Here is a 23,312-nt window from a genome sequence, read left to right as displayed (position 1 = left end):
GGCTCAGTGGCAAACAGCCTTTATCAAGAGTCACAAAATAAGCAGTCTGTGGCCTGAGGCCCATAGGTAGAGCTCTGCATAGTCCATCCCTGAGCAAGGTGGCCAGTGTCCTGGGCTGGGGGGGATGGGGCTCTGTGCCCGTTCCCCTACAGCACTGGGGTATGTGCTGAAGTGGGTCACCAGGCCAGAGATCATGAGGAAGCCTCTGGCTGGGCATGGGTTGAACCCTGCCATACTGAGGAATCACATTTCACATGAGCAGACAGCATGGCCTCTTCTCCACAGGCGCCTCCTCCGAGGGAGCAGTGAGCTTGAGCAGGGGTGGGTCCCCACTTGTGCTGAAGCCACAGTCAGGCTGGGAGGTCTCAGTGTCAACAGACAGGCCAGGCTCAAAGGTCTCAGGCCCTTCAGGGGCAGGTCGCTGAAGCTTTGCAGCCGCTCGCTGGCGTTTAAGTTCTGCCAGTGTGTGGTGAGCCTTGTCCCGGATGAGGGCGTCAGGGGTACTGCTCTCCTCAGGACTCAGATGATAGGAGACACTCCGATCTAGACGCTTGGAGTACAGGTGTCTCCCTGGGGGGGCCCCTACTTGGCCATTGTGTGGTCTGGCCACCTCAGGGCTGTCGTCCTGTGGACAGAGCCAGGACCCCAGAGGCCATCAGGAGGTGCTTGATCTCACCTACACCAGCCCTGGGTTCAAGTTTGTGTGAAGTGGTAGGAGACAGTCAGGCATGAGAGTGGGAGGGTCAGCAGCATACACCTGAGTGGCGCTAGCCCATCTAGAAGCATGGGATCACTGGGCCTACCACCTCCATAGGGGGCTAGGGAGGCTAGAGGACTGGGCACTAAATAATCAGATCACACACCAAGGCTGCTCCAAGTGTGGGCCAGTACGGAGGCTGCATGCTCACCTCTGGGGGCTGCAGCCGGAGCTCAGCGTCTGTCTGCCTGTCCTCATCCTCTAGAGGTTCTGGACTGGTGAGTGGCGACTGCTGCCATACGATGGCCTCTTGGGCGTGCTCCTTGCGGTACAGGTTGGTGCGATGTGTCAGGCTCACTCGTCTCACCACCTTCCTGGGGACAGAAAGTTGAGGCATCATCATCCATCTCACAACCAAAGCCCACAAATCCTCGTGGGGCTCCGCCACCAGCTGACGTCCATGGGGACACAGCCTATGTCTGAGCAAGTGGGTAGTGGCCACAGCAGGAGGCTTACCCACGGCTGCCTGCACTAGAGGTGCGGCGGCGCAGCAGGGAGCGCTGGCGGCCCTGGGCCCGCAGGAGTGCATCCTGCTTGTGCTTGAGCTCCAGCAGTTTGGCTCTTACCTCCTCATCACCACATACATCTGAGAAGAGATGGACAGAGGCGTCATGGGCATGCGCATGGCCACTCCCTTCCACCAGATGTAGGTAACCCCACACTCACCAAGGGGTGTCTCGTCCAGCAGAGATTTTCCGTTCAGATCAGCCCCATGCGCCACAAGCAATTCTACCAGGTGAACCTGCAGGCAGCCAGCAGTAGCTGCTTGGCTGAGGGCTCTAGCTAGAGCCAGGAACCTGCCCTCCCCTGTTCCTGTGCACACTCACCTGGCCCCAGTAAGCTGCAGCGTGCAGAGGCTCCCAGCCATCATGGTCCTTAGTGCTCAGGCTGGCTCCTTGCTCCAGTAGCAGGGTAGCCACCTCGCTGAACCCATTAGCAGCAGCGATGTGCAGCTGCAGGCAGACCACTTAGCCCTGAATCCCTGAACCCCTTCCAAGAACCTGCCCCAGGACAAACACCCCCAAGTGACTGCGTTCTCACCAGAGTAGCCCCATGATCCAAAGGGTCATTGAGGTTGGCCCCAGCATGCAGGAGGTTCTGGAGGTCAGTCAGCATGGACAACTCTGGCACTGCCCGGGCCTCCTCAATGCTGTCCTGGGTGATACCTGAGAGGCAAGCTGGCTCAGAGAAGGCAGGACCTAGGGCACCACCCTTTGCAGGCGGGCACAGCACGCTCACCACGATTGGCCATGGCAGTCTCAAGGCAATCCAGTGTCTGTTCATCCTCACACAGGTCGTAGGGCATATTCCCATCGGTATTGACTGCAAGGAGGTCTGCACCACTACAAGGAAAACAGACAAGCCACCAGCCTCAGTGCCCTCACACAACAGCTCCTCAATCCCCTTGCAGCACGTTTCCCCTCAACGGTGGCCTCAGTTTAGCACTGTCCTTGGGAAGAGAAGGCAATAAGGAGGAAAACAAAGCCCTAGCTTCTGTGAGACAGGCTGGCCTAGGGCCTGACTGCTATCCCTGCTAGACCGTGTCTTCAAGCTAGACTTAGCAACCTCTATCCAGCCTGTAGTCTTTATCCACCAGGCTTCAGGTCTATGACACCCATCCACCCCCACACATATAGTGAAGGCACTTGCAGATGTGCGAGGGCTCTAGGGCACCCAGAGCACAGAAGGGTGCCTATGCATGGAGGAAGAACAGATCCAGAAGGGGGCCTGCAGTTCAAACCCAGCTTCAAAGGGAGACCTGGGGACCCACTAGCTACACACCCCTAACCCATTTCTGAGGAAGCTGTGTGTGACACTGTGTGTCCCCATGGATGTCACATGTTCACACAGGATGACCTAGTGGAAAAGTCCCTGAATCTAGTGAAGTCACTAGCGTCCTCTGTTCTACCTTAGTGGAGAGGCCTCATCTGTATCCAGGCCCTGCCTCCTAGACACAGCTGGTCTCCTCATTCCCCTCCCCTCCTTACCAAGTCCATCCTCAAAACTGACCAAATGGCATTTGACGATGGAGAGAGAGGCCCTTGGTCCAGAGTTGGAAGTCTAGCCTGCCAGGCAGGCCAAAGCACAGAGTGAGCATACTCTTCCCTCTGGGATCCCAGGAAGGGTTGGTAAAATAGGCAAGGACAGAAGAAGCATCCCAGATGGGTCACTTGAGCCATCATGTGGACACGCAGCAGGTCCTACCGTGAAATAAGGAGCTCCACCAGATGCAGGTGGCCACAGGTAGCTGCAGCATGCAGAGGTGTCCAGCACTCACTGTCTCGTGCATTGACATCAGCCCCAGCCTCCAGGAGCAGCTGTGCCATCTCTTGGAAGTCGTCAATGCAGCACTGCAAACAAGCAACCTAAGCCCCAGCCATACCCTGTCCCCAGCTAGGCCAGGCAGCCTCACCCCACCCCTGCAGCCGCTTACCTGGTGCAGTGCAGTCAAGCCGTCCTCATTGGCCAGGTTGGGGCTAACCCCACTGGAAAGGAACTGGCGAACTGCAAGAAGAGGGAAGCAGGAAGGGTCCTCAAGAGACACCAGGTGCCTCTTCCCTCAGGCCCCTCCCACAAGTTACAAGCATGGGGCACAGGGAAGGAAAGAGAGCCCACTAAGGTTCGACTTGTCTTTGTACTAGGAAGACTCCAATCAGAAAAGTCCGGCAGGGCCGGCGGAAGTATGGAGTAGTGCCAGGTCATGCATGTTCTAGGACCCACGCTGGGCCTGGCCGACAGCCACTCACTCCACTTCTAACCAGAAATGAACAACGCTGTCCGATGCTCCAGAGATGTGGCTTTGAAGGCATGCATAAAGGGAAAAGAGTCATGGGACACCCTGTTGAGAGGTAGTGATGCTAGCAGCTAAAGTATTAGACTCTTCTGCAACCCCCAGTGTGTCCAGCCAGGCTCCAGCCCTCCATAACCTCACTGTCCTACAGAAAGACATCTTGCATCCACCAACTATTAAGGACTGTTCACTATCAGTATCAGAGCTGTGGCCGAGCCCAGGAGCTGGAGACCGTTCTAGGCCTAGCTCTGAGCCAACACAGAGCAGGGCCACACCCAGACAAATGGGAGTGCCAGCTCTGCTCTGCCCTAGGACTCAAGCACACTCACCTTCCTCCAAGTCGTTTCGGGCAGCAGCCTCCAGAAGGGCAATGCTGGGAGGGAAGAGGACATGCTTCCGAGGCCTGAGGCCAGCCACCTCCTTCCATGGTCGCTCCCCAGGGCCCTTCTTGCCATGGGCCTCCTTCTCAGCCTGGGCCCACATCTTTACCTGCTGGGCCCGCCGCTTCTGGGCATGCTTCAGCCGCTCCTGGGTGCTCATCCTGCCTACCATGGGCATTTCTGCCAGCAGCTCCAGGTGCTCGGCCATGGTGGGGGGGGTCTGCCCACAGGGTGTTTTGGGGCACCACGATTTGGGTTTGGGGGGCCAGGACAAGCCTGAAGGGTGGGGCAGCTGGCTGGACTGGCACCCTTGGGGGCATCCCCTTTCTAAGACTTGGTGCCCTCTGTCCCTGGCAAGGCTGAGATGGGAAGCCCTACACTGTGCCCGGGCCCCGCTGCCCTAAGGGGCAGAGCCCAGCCAGGGAAGGCAGTGTGGCATGGGGTGGGGGGAAAATGTGTAAGTGGGGTGCCTGCAGTCGTGCCCAGGCAGCACAACACCTCAAGTGTTCAGCTGGCAGGGCTTCTGTGTACAGTGCCGCCTCCCTCTTAGGGTCAGGGTGCACAGCCTGTGGGAAGTAGCCCTAAGACCTGGCCGGCCTCAGTCCAGGGTCTGAAGCTAATTACCCAGATAACAAAGTTCTAGCTTCCTGGCACCCTGCCTGGGACAATGGAGGGCAGGGCCAATCAACAGCAAGCCCCTGGCAGCCCCTGGGAAGCCCTGTTCTTCTTCCATGCTGCCCGCCCCCCTCAGCCTATGGCTGGTTCTTCAGTCAGCACAACTAGGTCTAACAAGCTATGGCGGCAAAGGTCAGGGAGTATGGGCAGTCCTGGGATTCCAACTTCCAGCGTCCAAGGGTGACAATCTCTAGGCGGCTAGGAAACAGGAGTTCTGTCAATATTTTCTCAGGGGAACCTCCCCTCCCAGCAGTCACACACACCTGAGGAGTAAACACGAATAAGGAAACACATCAAGGTCAGCTCATGGGACGAGGCCCACGGAGCCCTGTGTGGAGCCCACCCTCTTCCCCAGCACACTGAAAGTCAACAAATATAGGGTGGGGGTTGCTCTGCCTTCTCTTCCCCACCTAATTAGGGAAGAGTAGGACATGGGGTATCTCAGGGACCACTCATCCTTCTCAGAAAGTGCTGTGCAGGCTACACAGCTGGCTGGGCTGGGCAAGGTGTCTCCCCTAGGCTCTCAAGGGGTAGCATAAGGGCTTGGCAGACTCTGCTTGCTGAGCTCTTTATAGTCTACCATCTGCCTGGCACCCATCAGGAGGCCAGCTCAGTCCAGTCATCTGGACTGATATATCTGCTATCCCAAGTGGCACTCCACTGAAGTCATGGGGACCCTAGTATCCTCAGGAAGATGAATTAAGAGCTGTCTCCCCTGCCACCATCATTACACAAAATGAAAGATGCCCTGATGTCCTTGTCCTATAGAAGAGAAATCAACCAAAGAACAGCAACCACTTCTCAAGTAGAAAATGTGCTGGCTTTTGTTTCTCACCTGAGCATGTGTGGAGACAACTCTCCGGCTGCTGCAGGAAGATAAGCGTGGCTTCTAGCTACTCCAGACTGCCCAGGAGGCCCCACCCCCACCCCCAATACATAGTCCTTACCCCCTAGTGGCCCACCTTCATGACCTGTTTGGAATGTACCTGAGGACAGACTCTTGTTTGTATGGTCTGGGATAAGACCACGAGGGACTCCAGTAAGCCCAGGCCTCCCCTATACACGAAGCCCATTGAAATGATTCCTATTTTAAGGGTGTTCCAGCCAAGCCAGTTCCTAACAGGCTGAGCGCTAAGTTTTCAGTGATTCCAGGAGCTGTCTACCTGGCTTTGCCCCCAGAAGCCAGCCTTAAAGGGAACAGGCCAGCTAAAAGCCACTGGGCTCTTCTGAAGTTCTAGGAGAGACCAGCTCTTGCCTATCTGAATCTTGGCTGACCCAGCTGGACCCGACTAAGGTGTGGTTCCTCTCCTAGCCTGCCAGAGTCATGAAGACAGCTAATCTACCAAGGCCTGAAGACCAGCACAGCAGTTCTACCACCTGGTCACAACAGCACCAAAACCAAAACCGGCTGAGCAGGGCAGCTCCTGCTCGACTCTGCAAATCCTTCCCAGAGTCTCTCTGGAATGTAGAGATAATTTGGTTGATTTGCCCCAGAACTGGGCTTCGGGTGGAGCTGAGCTGAGTCAGGAATGTGGGACCTGCAAGGACTTTGAGCTCTCCCCATCCTTCAGCCTGAGTACCACTGGCCTGACCCAGCCTACAGAGTACCCAACACGGCAGCGGGCCTTCACACACAAGCCCAGCACCTGAACCCAAGCCATTCTCTGCAGCTCCAATGAGAACACGACCAAGCACTTGGGGCCCCCGACTTCCCTACCCTTCCCCTTCAGCAAGAGCTTACTTCATCCCCAGTTTATACTCAGGGGAACCGAACCATGACAGCCATTGCTACACATAAAACCCATTTTGCTGCCTGAGAAAATTACAAGAACTGACTCAGGCAGATCTAAGTATTCCAGACCTAAATGAAGGGCATGCTGGGACAGCCCTGACCACCAAGAACATCTTTATCAGATGCCCAAATGTTCCCCACTGTCCTGCAATGATAGCTTCCCAGCCCATGTATGGCCAGCACTGCCCTGTTAATCACTAAATGGTGCCCTTTAACCTACCGCGTGGATCTGTAGTGAGCCCAGAGCCTGACAACTGTTAAGGGGCCTAAACACCTGAGAACACGGAATGACAGAGGTGGAGGCAGATGACCCAGAAATGGGGACAAAGGCTAGATGCCCAGAGAAAAGACAGAATAGAGGAGAGGAAAGGGAGGAAAGACCCAGGGAAGAGCTACGGAGTGGGGGAAAACAAAAACAGTGCACCTGCTATGGGCTCGGCTGTGCACAGGAGAGCACACACATCACACCTCTCTGAAGGTGCATCTCCAGACCTCGAATGTTTCTCTCTGATACCATCTACTGGACATCCTCCCACGCTAAAGCCCATTCAGCAAGCCAAGGAGGCAGAGAGAAGTAAGTCCTTCTGTCTCTGGCTGCACATCACAAGGGGAGCTGGCAAGATGGTGGGTAGCAATGGGACAGCTGATGAAAGAGTCCCTGACGGTGACAAGATGAGTTTATTTAGTCTGTGGCAAGAAAGCACCTCCCTAGACACCAAAGTCATGAACAAGCAGATAGGACCCTGCCATTCTGTAGAATGTTGTCTATGTATTCATTTGTCACAAGTCAAAGCAGATGAGTGGCTGAAGAGTGGGGCTTCCACACACTGACACAGATGCAGAAGCTCACAGGACTCTGAGTAAATGAGCTCTTCTTCTTCACAGCCAGGAAGGCTGTCTAAGAGTAGAAATAGCACAAGTGAGTCTCAGTGGGCTGACTGCTATCCAGAGAGCACTGGTGGGGATCAGCACAACCCTGCTAAGCCACTGGGGAAAGTATGGAAGGAAGAAAGCTCTAGTCTCACCCAGGGTCCACAGGCTGTGCCTGACCTCATAGCAGAAAATGGGTTGAAAATTGTGGTCACAATGACTGTGGCTCACAGTTCAGGGCACCCACCGTATTCTGTCAAGCCTGCTCTGGGAAGCTCATCCTACACTGTGCTGACAGACACAGTACCTGGATGCATCAGGCCCCTCACTGCAAGCAACACTGTAAAGCAGAACAATGGAAAAAAACCTGGCCACTGATCAAAGGAACATAACTAAATAAGCCCTACAAGGTTTTATGGAGAAGGTTCTTAATACACTGTGCTGGTTGGTTTCTATCAAGTTGACACAAACTAGAGTCACCTGGGAAGAGGGAACCTCAACCGAGAAAATGCCTGCTCATTCTGGCCTGTAGGGCATGTCCTCGACTGCTGATAGACAAGGGAGGGCCCAGCCCACTGTGGGCAGTGGCACCCTGAGCAGGAGGTGGTCCTGGGTTACATAAGCAAGTAAGCTAAGGGAGACAGAGATTAAACCAGTAGCAGTGTTCCTGTGACTTCCCTAGATGGTGGTATGTTGGTGCTCTCAAACTGTTTGTGGTCATTTATCACAGCAACAGAACCCTAAGTAGGATATCATGCTGTGATGGAAAGAACTCTAAGAAATAGTGTTTGTTTGGTTGTGAGAAAAAATATAAGATCAGGCTGGGAGATTGCTCAGTGGTTAAGAACACTTACTGATCTTGGCAGAGGACCTAGGTTCAGTTCCCACCACCCACGTCAGACAGATCGCAATCACCTGTAATTCCAACGCCAGAGGATTTGAAGCCTTCTTCTGGCCTCTAAAGACACTGACCACACATACACATACCCACACTCACACATAATTAAAAATAAATCTGCTGTGTGTGATGCACAACTTTAATCCCAGCACTCAGGAGGCAGGTGGCTCTCTCTGAGTTTAAGGCCATCCTGGTCTACAGAGTGAGTTCCAGACCAGCCAAAGCTACATAATGACACCTCTCTCCAAAAATAAACAAATAATATATATTTTTTTAAAGATATTAAAAATAAAGGCTAGAAGCCAGGTGGTGGTGGCACACACCTGTAATCCCAGCACTCAGGAGGCAGAAGCAGGTGGATCTCTGTGAATTTGAGGCCAGCCAGGTCTACAGAATAGGTTCCACATCAGCCAGCTCTACAGAGAGAAGCCCTGTCTCGACAAAAAAAAGAAAAAAAAAAAGAAAAAAAAAAGAAAAAAAAAAAGAAAACAAAGGCTGGAGAGATGGATCAATATCTTTGAGCAGTAAGGAACATGGGCTACTCTTCCAGAAGACGTAAGTTCAATTCCCAGCAACATATGGTGGCTCAGAATCATCCATAACTCCAGTCAGAGGACCTGCCACCCTCTTCTGGCTTCTGGGAGCACTCTGCTTTTGTTGTTGTTGTTGTTGCTGCTGTTGTTTGTTTTTTGTTTTTTCGAGACAGGGTTTCTCTGTCTGTCAGGTAGCCCTGGCTGTCCTGGAACTCACTCTGTAGACCAGACTGGCCTCGAACTCAGAAATCCGCCTGCTTCTGCCTCCCAAGTGCTGGGATTAAAGGAGTGCGCCACCACCGCCTGGCTTTTGGGAGCACTCTGTACAAGTGGTACACATATAGACAAGGAGGCAAAACATTCATACACATAAAAATAAATTTTACAACAACAGTCTTAATAAAAGTTCAACAGGGCACAGTGGTAAACCCAAGATCTCCAGCAACTAGAGGGCCCGAGGTGGAAAGACGGCCCGAGCACCTGAGCGTCCTTGGAAACATGCTGAGATGGCATCTGGAAACAGTGCAGCTCTATGATAGAGCACTAGTCTAGGACTCACCATGCTGGGACCCATCCCCACTACTAAGATACATACACAAAGTAACAGTATGTGCATTTATAGTTGCAAACATGAGAAAGAGGCACAAGAAAAAAAGGAGAAATGGGAACAGGTATGGAGAAGTACTTGTGCTTGATACATGTAGTTGCACTTGGACCACATGAAGATCACTCTCTGTAGAAACTATGTTAAGAGCTCTGTACTAAGCAAGGTGAGTGTAAGCTGCCCCTGAGCAGGTAGAACGTGGGCAAGAAAAGGGCAGGGAATACAGGTAAGGCCACCCAGCAACTCAGCAAGGCTCTTGCCTTCTCATGCTATGGGAGTCGAGAAGACCCTCAGACCAATGAGACACAGTTAGTCAGGAGAGACTGAGGGAGGTGGAAGGGCAAGGAGATAGCCCACAAGCAGGGGGTATGCAGGGAGACAGGAAATAGTGGAAATTAGAAGAAACAGGACTGGAAACAACAGCAAGCCACAAGGGAGGAAAGGGCCAAGAAGGCAGATGGAGGGGCCCTCAAAAGAGGGCTGGTGGCAGTTAGAGGTCCAGAGGAAGTGCCTGAGTGGAAGTGGCCATCATCAGTACAGGCAGAGACCATCGGGAGGTCTGCAGGGAGCTGGGTGGCAAGGAAGGTTCCTCAGAAGGCATATGGACAAAAGAGGCCACAGAGGGCCAGATTGGGGAAGGTCTCAGGCGCTGGCAATGGAAAGGTCCCTGGGAAACAAGAACCTCTCTTCACACCAAAATAAACTCCAGAGAGCACACACTTGACCTTAAGAGAAACACACACACACACACACACACACACACACACACACACACACACTACACACATGGCCTTAAGAAAGAGAGAGCCAAAAGAGTACAAGGAAAAGGAAGAAAATGTTTAATAATCCTAACACTGACACCAAACACACACACACACACACACACACACACACACACACACACAATTTTCTAAACATGACACAAACCCCCAAAACTGAAAGGAAACCCCAAAATCCAATTACGCTTAGTTTTCTAACCAAGCTGGGCATGGCGGTGATGCCTTAGCCTTTAGTCCCAGCACCTGGGAGGCGGAGGCAGGCTGGGTCTCTGTGAGCTCAAGCCAGCCAGCCTATGTTCTGAGACTCACTGGGCTTAGGCACAGGCCTCACAGAAGGTCTCACAGCTCTCAGCAGACTTCCAGAGGGAGAGCATCTTACAAGGGAACCCCTCATCAGAGCACTGGCTTAACTGGGAAGCTAGCTTTTGACCTACGCCCCACATGTCTTCAAGGCCTGAAACCCAGCAACAGCTTTAATGGTCACCAGTGAGCCAACATCCTCTCTTGAGAGATTCAAGTTTCTTAAAGAATGTTTATTTATTTATGTATTATATATATGTACACTGCATCTGTCTTCAGACACTCCAAAAGAGGGCATCAGATCCCATTACAGATGGTTGTGAGCCACCATGTGGTTGCTGGGAATTGAACTCAGGACCTTCAGAAGAACAGTCAGTGCTCTTAACCCCTGAGCCATCTCTCCAGCCCCTGAGACTCGTTTCTTAATGCTGCTCCCACCCACTGGCATCCCCCCTCTCCTCCGCAAGAGCTCTTTGCTCCCTGCTATACTTGCAAAGCACCGTCTCCTCCTCTTGTAGAGTCTTAGCCTTCTCCTCCCAACCCCCATTCTGCAGCTGAATTCCTGATAGTCTGAGTATTCTCCTGGGTAATCCTGCATGTCTCTGCCATCTCACAGCCTTGGCCTCTTCTTCCTCTGTCCCAACTATACCCTCTGTCTAGTCCTCACCTGCAGATGTCTTCACCTGTAGTCTCAGTACAAAACCCCCATTCTTCCCCTGTCTCTCCTATGAACTGGAACCCAAGCCCAACAGTGCAGCATTCACAACTCCACAGTGCTGTTCTCACCCTCCCTTCCCACCCTCCACCCCCACCAGCCTCAGCGCTCAGCTCTCTGACCATAGCTCTAGCATTACTGAGCGAAACAGCAGAGAGAGCTAAGAACAAAACCACAAAAGCTGCCTGGTCCCGAGTCCTGCGGCCTGGACGGCACCTGGGCGGCAGAGCTCTAGCTCTGCCTCCTTTGCTCTACCTCTCCTCGGCTGGAACAAAGCCAAAGAACTGCCTCTGTCTCAATCATGAGATTATCCCAAAACACAAATACTTACTAAAAAACTTAGCAAAGGCATGCACAGAGAGCCATAAAACAATATTGAAAGATAAGAGACAAGACCTAAGTAGATAACGGGAGACCTCTAACTGTGGTCAGAAGACTCAGGAGGGAAATGTTAGTGCCCCCACCCCAAGTTCATCTGTGCTATGCAGTTCCCAGCAGTGCATTTGAAACTCACAATGCAAATGTGCATGATCAGGCAAATCATGAAAAAGGAAATTCAGGTTACCTATGTAATTACACATTACAGTTTATTATGAAACTCAGTAACTGAGCCCCAGAGGTGTTTGCTTAAGGATAAAGAAATAAGCCAGGGATCTGGGGGAAGGCTCAGTGAAGTGTTTGTTGTGCAGGCTGAAGGACCTGAGCTTGCACCCACATCTATGTACAAAAGCCAGAGGATGTAGAATGTGTCTGTAGACACAGGCCTGGGAGTAGAGTGGGCGTGACAAGTAGCAGATCTTGTAGCTCACTGGCCAGTTACTCAGCCAATCACTGAGCTCCAGGTTTAGTGAACTACTGTCTGAAAAAATAAGGTAGAGTCCTGCATGGTGGTGAACACCTTTAATCCTAGTGCTCAGGAGACAGAGGCAAACAGATTGCTATAAATTCTAAGGCCAGCCTGGCCTACATAGTGAGTTCCAGGTCAGCCAGGGCTACACAGTGAGACCCTGTCAATAAATAAGTGAATAAGGAGAGCAATCAAGGCCAGTGCCAACCTCGGCTGCTACGTGAACATGCACACATGTGCACACACACACTACATACATGCACATGTGTGCACACACACAGCATCAGGTCAACTGGTTACTGTCTTAACCAGGCTCAGTGAAGCACACAGATAATCCCAGCACTTGGAGGCTAACTCAGTAGAACCACAAGTCTAAGGCCTGCTTAAGCTGTTACATAGTGAGACTGCATCTCAAATACTGTACAGTAATATTTAAAACTATTTTTATTTTTAACATATGTGTGTGTGGATGCACATTAGTACAGGTACCTGTGGGGCTAGAAGAGGACATCAGATCCCTGGAAACAGGAATTATAAGTAATTGTGCTAGGAACCAAACTTGAGTCCTCTGCAAGCATAGTACAATAATACTCTCAATCTCTCTGAACCAACAATAATCTCCCTCTTTTACCCAAGTGAGCTAGCTGTACATCTACACGTGAAACTACAGGTAATCAGGCAGTCCATGAAAAGAAAGTTAATATCACTACCACGAGGGCAAGCAAAGTAAGTGTGAGCAAGGAACAGCAATGGCATAAAGAAAATGGAGTCCCACGTTCTGCAGTAAATGGCACTACTCTTCAGAAAACAGGTCAGCATCAGCGGGTTCTTAAAATAGGGGGTGGGGTACCCAGAGCATGAGTTTAGCATGCAGAGATGCCCTGGGTTCTCCCCTCAGTACCAAAGACAAAAGACAGAGCAAAGCAGGCCATGGTAGCACACCTATACTCCCAGCCTGGGCTAAGACTGCAAGTTCCAGGACAGCTCAGTTACAAGTTAAGAACTTGTCTTAAAAGGAGGACAGGCAGCACTGGTGCACACCTTTAGCCTTTAGTCCCAGCACTTGGAAGGCAGAGGCAGACAGATCTGAGTTCAAGTCCAGTCTGGTCTACAGAGTGATTTCTAAACCAGTTAGAACTATATACAGAAACTCTGTCTCAAAAAAACAAACAAAAACAAAAGGAAACAACAACAAAAATACAGCATGCAGCTACCACAGGACCTGAAGCTATAGTTGATAATCATCTCAAAGAAATACAATCTGGACTGGGGGAGATGGTTCAGTGGTTAAGAACACATACTTTTCTTCAATTTCCAACACCTGCATTAGGCAGCTAAGTTGATTTCCAGGGAATCCAAGCCCATTTGATTTCACTGGGGATCTATGTGCACATACACACCACATGCTTAAATGAGCAATAATAATAATGATTTTAAAACTCTAATCTGGCTGGGAAGTGGGGTCACACACCTGTAATCCCAGCACTCAGGAAACAGAGGCAGGTGGATCTCTGAGTTCAAGGCCAGCCTGGTCTACAGACCAAGTTCCAAGACAGCCAAGACTATACAGAGAAACCCTGTCTCTAAAAACAAAACGAAACAAAAAACAAATCAAACAACAAACAAACAAAAAACCCCTCTAATCTTTACATGAAGTTCATAAAACTTTCATAGAAGCTATGATGGCTAAGAACTGGAAACAACTTGTCTTGATGAAACGGACAGCTACAGAACAGCGGTCTGTTCCAGCTGTTGGGGACTGCTTAGACGGATGCTGACAGCAAAAAGTGTGGCCCATTATAAGACTATAGGTAGACTATTCCCAGCATGCTACGTACACATACACTGTGCTGGACAACAGGAGCCCAGAGGCGCTCGGTGGGGTGGGAGATGGGAGTAGAAGGACTAGACTGTCTTGCTTGACTGCACAGGCACATGCACATGCACACAGAAGTGCATGTGAGGCTGGCAAACCTGCATGAGGCATGAGGCATGCTTCAACCTTTGAAATCTGTCTACTGCCTGGCAGTGGTGGCACACGCCTGTAATCCTAGCACTTGGGAGGCAGAGGCAGGTGGATTTCTGAGTTCAAGGCCAGCCTGGTCTACAGAGTGAGTTCCAGGACGGCCAGGGCTATACAGAGAAACCCTGTCTTGAAAAAGCAAAACAACAACAGAAAGAAAAGAAAGAAAGAAAGAAAGAAAGAAAGAAAGAAAGAAAGAAAGAAAGAAAGAAAGAAAGAAAGAAAGAAAGAAAGAAAGAAAGAAAGAAAGAAAGAAAAAAAGAAAGAAACAAGCAAACAAACAAATGATGTTATTGATGTCGTTAGGTACAACATTACTCAAGGGGATCTAAAGAAGAGAGTTCTTAGTAACTGTATGTAATCCAACCTACTTCAAAAAAGAATGAATAAGAACTTGAAGGAAGCTGGGCGTGGTGGCGCATGCCTGTAATCCCAGCACTTGGGAGGCAGAGGCAGGCGGATTTCTGTGTTCGAGGCCAGCCTGGTCTACAGAGTGAGTTCCAGGACAGCCAGGGCTACACAGAGAAACCCTGTCTCAAAAAAACCAAAAAAAAAAAAAAAAAAAAAGAACTTGAAGGAAGGCTCAGTGTTTAAGAGCACTGGCTGCTCTCCTACAAGACCTGGGTTCAATTCCCAGTATCCACATGGCAACATGACAGCTCACAACCATCTTTAGCTCCAGTTCCAGGTGATCTGGTATCCTCTTCAAGCCTTTGCAGCTACCAGGCACACACATAGTGTGCAGGTAGGCAAAACTCCCATATACCTAAAACAGATTTTTTATTTTTTAAGACACGTGTAATGCCAACAGCATAGGAGGCTTAGGCAAGAGTTCAAGGTCAGCTTGGGCCACAAAATCAGAGTTTCCCTAAAAAAAAAAAAAGCTTGTGCAGGGGGTCCTAACGCTGGTAATCACAGAACCCGGGAGACAGAGGCAGGATCAGGAGTTCAAGCTCAGCCTCAGGTACACAGGAAGTGTACCCTCTCACCCTGGCCACGGAGTGATCACTGTCTCAAAAAGGGAAAGGAAAAAGAAAAGAAAGAAAAGGAAAAAAAGAAAAAAGGAAAGAAAAGAAAACTGGAAATATAAAAGAGCAAATGATTAGGCCAGAGCCGGGGCCAGCTTTGCTCCCTGCCAGCGCTCTGGAGCAGGTAGGTCTCTGAGCTCCAGGCCAGCCTGGGGTCACAGCAAGCTCCAGGCCCAGGCAGGGCTACACAGTAAGACTTTGTCTCAAAACAACTAAACAATGGGAGGTCCCAGTGACTGTGGCCTTCTAATGCCACCACAGGTATCTATGGGACAGCAACATGGTCTAGCCATCCACCCCTGGTGCTATTCTATAAAATTGCAGGTCCAGGCCTACCACATAGCTCACTGAAGCTCAACAGGGCCCTGTCACAGAGTACTGGAAAGCTCTTATCACATAGCAAGGACATAAACAAACTATAGAGTGCTACGGTCTCACTAGCAACAAGAACCAACAGGATGGCCTGAGAAGAACTGGGGAAAAGAATTAGTTGTCATATAAGCCAAGGAGACAGAACTCCCATTAGTAGGCATCTGAAGACAGCCCCAGGAAGCCAGAAGAATAAGTATCCCAGTTTCAAGCCAGAGAAAGCTGAGAATGCACAAGAGAGAGGCTTAGGTTTCTAGACTCATCTTGTAGAGTCAAGGCAACTTCACAACCACTGCAGCAGGTCAACAAGTTTCTAAGCCAGCTAAGGAGGTTGGCTACCAGCCCCAATCAGGCCCCTCCCCCACACCCTAAGAACTTGGTATCTGAAATCCCTGACCTTCCTCAGCTTCCTACTGCAGTAGAGCTCCGCTCCTACCTTCCTGCCTGTCTCTAGACTCCTGCAGCAGTTGTAATGTGTAACTCATGAGCTGTCCATGTTCAGCCTCAACCACTCGCCAGGCAATGGACAGAACCCTTAGGAACTGAGCTCACAGCTAGGAGAGTGCCTGCTGTGTGTCTGTCCACTGTGTCTCTGCATCCATCACAGTGACCATCACCCAGGTGGTCCTGGGCATTAGAAAGTTCCCTCCCCTTCCTGTTTCATTCACTCAGTCACTTATTCAATCCCTAAGTGTAGTCTGAGCACACCCTTCTCCTAAGGCGAGCCTCTTCCTCTGGGGCCCAGCATCATTTAAGAGATGAGTTCAGAGCTAAAAATGTGCTCATTGTGTAAAGAACCCAGGGTGTCCAAGGTCAAGTCAGTAAAGGCACTACAGTCTCTTCTCCATGCTCCCTGCAGACCATTCACTCTGCAAGGGGGCAACTGTCCTACAGACACCCCTAGTCCTAGGGGAGACCCAGTGGAGGCATGAATCCTCCACCTCACAGCCAGGAGAGCACCCTCTGGGAAGTGAGTCCTCAGCCCCAGTTGAGCCTGCAGATGACACAGTCCTGGCTGGCAGCGTGACCACAATCCTGGACTGGAGCCCAGAACCAGACAACTGAGCACTTCTCACATCCCTGACCACAAAGGCCTCAGAATAATCACATTTTTGTTTGTTTGTTGTTGTTTGAGACAAGGTCTCACTTTGTAGCCCAGGCTGGCCTCAAACTCACAGAGGTATGCCTTCCCCTGCCCCTGCCCCTGCCCCTGCCCCTGCCCCTGCCCCTGCCCCAGTCCTGGAATTCAAGGCATGCACCCCTGGCCCAGCTTCCGCCCACCCCCAATATTTTGAGACAGGGCCTCTACACTAAGGCCCAGGCCTCTAACTATGGAACCAGCTGATCTCAAATTTACAGGAATCTTCCTGTCTGACCCTGCTAAGTGATGGAATTACAGGTTTGAGCTACCACCTAGCTCAATGTTGATTTAAAAGTACAATAGACTTCAAAGCACCCTGTCCATCTCTGCAACCCAACCTTGGCCACTCAGGGTGTTGTGGTCCTCCCACATCCGTGGTGAGTCTGTTCCAGGCTCCATTGTTTCCCATTGGCCAAAAGTCAATTACTGGTGTGAACTGCACCCTACATGCGTGCTGTGCATTATCAAGAGTCTCTTGTCTGGGCAGGTGGGTCTCTGTGAGCTCAAGGCAAGGCTGGTCTACACAGCCATAGCGAGGTCTGGGCCAGCCAGTGCTATGTAATGGGCACACACGGAAGTCAGAGGCTAGGTAGCTCACATAGGTCTGAAATACAACTCAGGTCATCAGGCTGGGCAGCAAGCACCTTCATCGTCTAAGCCATCTTGCCTGCATCAATAAAGCAACTAAAAGAGCCAAATTAAGAGTCAAAAGCAAAAAAATTATGTATTCAATATGGCCACCTTGGGAAGAAGAACAAAGAGATGTAAGATGAGTGACCCTCCTAACAGCCCCCTTCCCAATATGGCCACACTGAATAAATCTCTGGCTTTTTTTTATTATTATTATTCTTTTATTATACTTGGTGTCTGATATTGGGACTCTCAGGACCTAAACTCTGAGATATCTTCAGTAAAAATTCTAGCACTTGACAGGCACGCCTTTAATCCCAGCACTTGGGAGGCGGAGGCAGGCAGATTTCTGAGTTCCAGGACAGCCTGGTCTACAGAATGAGTTCCAGGACAGCCAGGGCTACACAGAGAAACCCTGTCTCAAAAAAGAAAAACAAACAAACAAAATCCTAGCACTCTGGATCTGTACTAGGAGGGTAAGTAGTTCAAGGACATCGTTGAATTGCTCAGCCAATTGGAAACCAGTTTGAATTTCAAGAGACTCTGTCTCAAAAACCTTTAAGTCTCTTCTCTGATCCCGCCCACAGGCAGCTTGCACCTGCCTGCAATGCTCTGGTCTCGGCTACAGCTCTGGTCCTCACCTGAGGCTCTGTGCTCTTTTGCGATGCTCTGACTCTCTTGCCATGTACAGGAGAAACATATAAATTCAATTTCCCCCTATGTTCAATGTACAGAAATCAAAGTAGGTCAGCTCAATACCAACAGGGCTAACTGTCTCACGGGAAGGGCATTATTTGCACATGTGACACTTCTAGCCAGCTCAGTCCCCATGGCTGAGGAGAGAATGTGGGAGGGCCCTTCCCCAGACAGCAAGGGGGAGACTCTCAATCTCCTTCTTCAACTTCCTCCTGTTGCCATCTAGCTCCAAAATACATCTAACTCAGAGCAGCAGGTCAAAGGCTAAAGCAGCAGTGGACGTTAGAAAAGATGCCCAGTGATGAAGACAAGCACTGAGTGAGGAGGAGAGGAGGACAATAGACAAAGCCAGGAGCCACCTCCCAGGAAACATGTCTGCAGGCACCACTTCCCACCGCTGCCCCAGGCACATCTCTCCCTGGCTGTCAGCCACTTGCAAACTGGAAACAAACTCAACAAAAGATTAAAAAATAGATAAATAAGTGAGCTTTGAAGAGTAAAGTTTGTTCTGACTCAAACTCCAGCCCCAGAGAGGCCTGACTCAAATCCACCACATGAGGCGGTCAGAGACGCCGGGTGCCCACTGCTGGCTGTGACATAGGTTCAGATCTACGGACAGAAAAGGCACAGACATAAGAGTTCCATCCAGACTTAAAACAAGAGGGTGTAGGGTCCTACAGGGCGAACAATGGCTATGCTGTCTGAGACTCCCCTTACACACAGGACAAGATTGAATGGACACATTCCCAACAATGACAAAAAATTATACTTAGCAAATTCCTGAAAACTAGATGGTAGAAAAAAAGTGGTGGGCTAGGCAGTGATGGCACACGCCTTTAATCCCAGCACTTGGGAGGCAGAGGCAGGTGGATTTCTGGGTTCGAGGCCAGCCTGGTCTACAGAGTGAGTTCCAGAACAGCCAGGGCTATACAGAGAAACCCTGTCTCGAAAAACCAAAAAGAAAGAAAGAAAGAAAGAAAGAAAGAAAGAAAGAAAGAAAGAAAGAAAGAAAGAAAGAAAGAAAGAAAGAAAGAAAGAAAGAAAGAAAGAAGAAAGAAAGAAAGAAAGAAAGAAAGAAAGAAAGAAAGAAAGAAAGACAGGAAGGAAGGAAGGAAGGAAGGAAGGAAGGAAGGAAGGAAGGAAGAAAGAAAGAAAGAAAGAAAGAAAGAAAGAAAGAAAGAAAGAAAGAAAGAAAGAAAGAAAGAAAGAAAAAGAAAAAAGTGGTGGGAGCTGGTGGGACACTGCGAAGCCCCTGAAGTCACCAGGAAAAAGAAGAAGAAAGCAAGCAGCATGGTCCAGCATGAAGGAGTCCAACTACCTCAAGGAAGCCAGCCATGGTGCCACACGAGGCCTACTTCAAAGAGGATCAAAGCCAGCCTCTGCTACTTAGCGGGTCTGAAGCCAGCCTAGGCTATAGAGACCCTGTCGCAAAGCAAAACATACAGACAAAATCCCCCAAGAATGGGGAATGTGGGACAATCCCAGCACTGAAGAGGATCGTCGCAAGTTCAAAGACAGCCTGCCCTACAAACTGAAGCCCAGACCAGCCTGGACTACAGGAGAGCCTGTCAAACAGGCTGACACTAGGGGGCTGGTGACTAGCGAGAGACCACCTGCCCTTTGAAGATGGTTGTTATTCACAGGGTACAGGAGATAAGAAAAGAAACCCACAGACAAAGTGATCTACTCTGCACACCTCAATCTGAAGAGAGATTGATATTATTTCCATTTTTGCATTACAGGACTGTGAACTGCAGTTAAAGAATGGGCTGTAGCTCTGTCAACCCAGCAGTAGAAAAGGAAAAGAACCATGTTACTTTGTGGGCACATTCCCAAGACAAACCAGGAGCCAGTGACCTACACAGTTATACTCATAGCAGCAGCGTTCACATCTGAAACGAACAGGACACAATCCAAGTACCATCAACACAGGAACAAACAAGACTGGGCCCATTCACACAGTGGAATATTACCCAGCCATAAAAAGGAATGGAATTCTGATACATGCTGCAAAAGGGTAGGGCATAAAAGGACAGGTTTCATATGACTCCACCTATGTGGTACCTGTACTATGCAAACTCCTAGAATCAGAACACAGCATAGCCTCTGGCATCAGAGGAGGATGAACAGGGGCTCTTGTTCCATAGATGTAAACTCTATCTTGAAAAATTTGGAAACAGAAGCCAGGCATGGTGGTCTACTCCTGTAACCACAGGATTTCGGAAGCTCAGCTCCAGGTCAGCCTGACTGTACACAGCAAGACACCATGTCATGGAAGGACAACCAGAGTGCTGGGGCAGGGAATGATGGAGGCACGATCTGTAATCCCAACAGAACAGCGGGGCGGGGGCGGAAGCATGACAAGTTTAAGGGCTGAGTTATACAGTAAGATCCTTCCTTGAAGGAAAGGGAAAAACCCCTGAAGCAGCAGGTAACAGAGTACTTGCCTAGCATGTGAGATGCCCTGGGTTGTTACCCTGGGTTCAATGCACAGTAGCTCCAAAACCAAACCAGACATGCATGTGTACACAGAATCACACACATGCGTGCACACCCACACAGACACACACACATGGGAACATCCTACAGATACTATAGACCATCAAAAGGATAAAACAGGACTATTTGCATTTTGTTCCTGGTTTATTCAATACAGGATTTCTCAGAGTAGCCCTAGCTGTCCTGGAACTGGCTCTGAGGACCAGGCTGGCCTCCAGCTCAGAGATCTTCCTGCTTCTGCCTCCTGAGTACTAGGATTAAAGCTGTGAACCACCCTGCAGATTTTTTTTCTGTAAACTCAGTTTAGGTCAGGAGCTAAAAGATGACAGCCTAGCCAGGTGTAGTGACACATCCCTCTAATCCTAACGTTAGGGATGCAGAGGCAGACATCTCTGTGAGTTTAATCCTGGTCTGCATAGCAAGATCCAAACCAACCAGGACAATGCAATAAGACTGTCTTGGAAAAAAGGGGGTTAGGGGAGGTGTGGGGGACTCAAGAGATGCTCAGTGGTTAAAAGCATTTGGTGTTTTCCAAGAAGACCTGAGCTAAATTACCAGCACCATATATATGTGTGTGTGTGTGTGTGTGTGTGTGTGTATGTATGTGTATATATATGTACATATATGTATATGTATCAGACATACACATATTCATAGTTTAAAATAATAAAAATAAAATTGGTCTGAGCACTAGCTTCTTACTGGAAGTTGGTAGCCCCATGTTTTCAATTCCAGCAGCACATGGAAGTCAGAGGCAAATACGCCTCTGAGTTTGAGACCAGTCTGGTCTACAGAGTGAGTTCCAGGATAGCCAGGGCTACACGGAGAAACACACCCACACCCACAGAAAAAGAGCACAGGTTTCTCTTCTAAAGGACCCAGGTTCAATCCTTGGCACTGACACAGTGGTTCACGACTATTAACTCCAGTCACAGGGTACTCACTGCTCTCCTGTGATCTCCAAGGGCACTGCACACACATAGTATATAGCCATATATACAGACAAAACACCCAAACACAAAATATAATTTTAAAAAATTCTAATAGGAAGGAGAATAAGTTCAGAGGTTTATGAGCACTGGCTGCTATTCCAGAGGACCTAGGTTCGATCCCCAGCAGTTCCTAATTGTCTGTAATTCAGTCTCAAGGGACCTAGCACTCAATGGAGGCAATCCAGTGAGCAGCATCGCTTCACGGTCTCTCCTTCAGTTCTTGGCCCCAGGTTCCTACCCTGACTTTGTTTCATGATGGACTGTAAGCTATAAGTGGAAATAAACCTTAAAAAAGATTTTAATAAGGATGACTCTTTTTTAAAAAATAAGGTTTCTTTCTTTCTTTTTAAAATAAAAAAATTGATAAATAAATAATACTTAAAAGAATTATTCATTTAAAAAAGGAGGCGGGGAACAGTAAGGCCTGGGCCAATAAGGAAGAAAGTCAACCAGACATCTGGAGAACATTCTCCCCCCCTCCCCCCCAAAACAACCTCCTTGGACAAAAACTAGTAGCAGAGGCAGACTGGCAGCCCTTCAGAGAGCTGAAAGTCCCATCACCATGACAACATGAAGCCAGCGGTCCGAGCAGGTCTCACTAGGTCAACAGTCCTTCAACCAAATCGGCTCCCATGCTGGGCTAGTGGCAGCTCTGGTTTCCATGAAGTAAATCAGGCAGCCTCTAAAGAGCCAGCGTGCTTAAAGCAAGACAAAGCCTCCAAAGAAACCCCCAATTCTATAAGGAATTTATAGGGTGCAAAAACACCTTAGGAGGGCTCCTTGAGGTCTGTCCTCTCGCATCTACCTGCACCCCAAAATAAGGAAATGGAAGAAAGAAGAGAGGTGCAATCAGGGGTCAGCTAACTTTGCTCTATCTCCCAAGTCTGAAGCAAGAAGAAGTGAATACACACTTCTCTTCTGCACCCGTAATAATTAATCCTCCTTGTCTCCAGCCTCTAGCACTCGTTCAGTCAGGAACCCAAAGGAGCCCAAACACTTTTCACAGGCTGATGATCTACATTCCTCTCCTAACCACAATCCATGAGGCACAGCCTCCAGGAAAGGGACACTTGAGGCCGTAAGAGGCTCTAGAGTGTGTTTTTACTGAATACCAAAGCCCACATGAAGCATAGGAAAGTCCCTTTGCTGTCCTAATGTCAGAATGAAGACTGTCGGTGGATTTACTCGACCAACAGGTTGCAAGAACTACCTTCACTGATGGGTTTCAAAAAACAAAACAAAACAGCACCCTTTGGCCGCCTCGCTGGCGCCCCTTCTGCAGGCCCCTCGCGACCCGCTCCACTGCCGGGCCAGCACCGGGCCGCAGAAGAACCGGCGCTGGCTCACCCGCTATGCCCCGCCCAGCCGTGCCGGGCCTCCCCTGCGTGCGTTCCCATATAGGCCCGACCCTCACTCACAATCGCCGGCCCTCTCACCTGGAACCTCACTGGCCGCTCCCTGAACCGGGCCTGGCCGACCCTGGAGCCCGGCGCTGCTCCAGGCGCCACGGGGGCGGGCCCCGCGCCCATCCTCGCCATGGCAACGCGACACTTCCGGCTCGAGGTGTCCGGAGCGGAAGCCGCGGTGCTGGGTGGGAATGCTGAGCAGAGTCGCTGTGCAAAGGCGGAGCTAAGGAGCGTCCTCCAGGGACCCGGTCATCCTCCCCCGCCCCCCCTGCCCCCCCCGTAGATTGACAGGGGCGGAGTCAGCTCCGGTAGATGATTGGTTGATGCTGTGGGAGATTTTTTTTTTTCACCCCGTGCTCTATTCCTTGTCACGAACACCCTGAGGTCACGGGTGGGGCGGGAAGGGCAAGTGTTCAGGTGTTCCCGGAAGGGTGATCTTTATTTATCTTATTCTTTGATAAAAGGGTAGGAGTCCATCCTTCAAAACAGAAGCATCGTGGGTCGAAAGAAGGAGCAGCGAATACCAGAGGATGGGTAGCAGTTTGGGTGATGGCTGGACCCTGGGACACTGTGGTCAGGGAGAAGCA

General features: G+C 50.1%; 1 protein-coding gene across 3 annotated transcripts; it reads right to left on the bottom strand.

Annotated features, from left to right (window-relative positions):
• Positions 1-3: 3 nt before the first annotated feature.
• On the bottom strand, positions 4-22,880 carry Ppp1r16a (protein phosphatase 1 regulatory subunit 16A). Of its 3 annotated transcripts, none has more exons than XM_052160618.1 (11): positions 22,756-22,880; positions 3,878-4,866; positions 3,192-3,262; positions 2,963-3,108; positions 1,997-2,100; positions 1,799-1,923; positions 1,585-1,710; positions 1,424-1,499; positions 1,214-1,343; positions 909-1,071; positions 4-625 (listed from the first exon to the last, which is right to left on the bottom strand). In XM_052160618.1, the coding sequence occupies exons 2-11, from the start codon at positions 4,134-4,136 to the stop codon at positions 251-253; spliced, it is 1,575 nt and encodes a 524-aa protein (XP_052016578.1). In that variant the 5' UTR covers positions 4,137-4,866; positions 22,756-22,880; the 3' UTR covers positions 4-250. The 3 variants fall into 3 exon arrangements, with proteins under 3 accessions (XP_052016578.1, XP_052016580.1, XP_052016579.1); XM_052160620.1 differs by having other exon boundaries at positions 3,878-4,801; XM_052160619.1 differs by lacking the exon at positions 22,756-22,880 and adding an exon at positions 5,439-5,481.
• Between the last annotated feature and the right edge of the window lie 432 nt (positions 22,881-23,312).

This window comes from Apodemus sylvaticus, chromosome 17, assembly GCF_947179515.1.
Source record: "Apodemus sylvaticus chromosome 17, mApoSyl1.1, whole genome shotgun sequence".
Taxonomy (NCBI): Eukaryota; Metazoa; Chordata; class Mammalia; order Rodentia; family Muridae; genus Apodemus; species Apodemus sylvaticus.
Note: the sequence above shows the minus strand (reverse complement) of the source record. Positions and strands in the feature narration are given on the sequence as shown.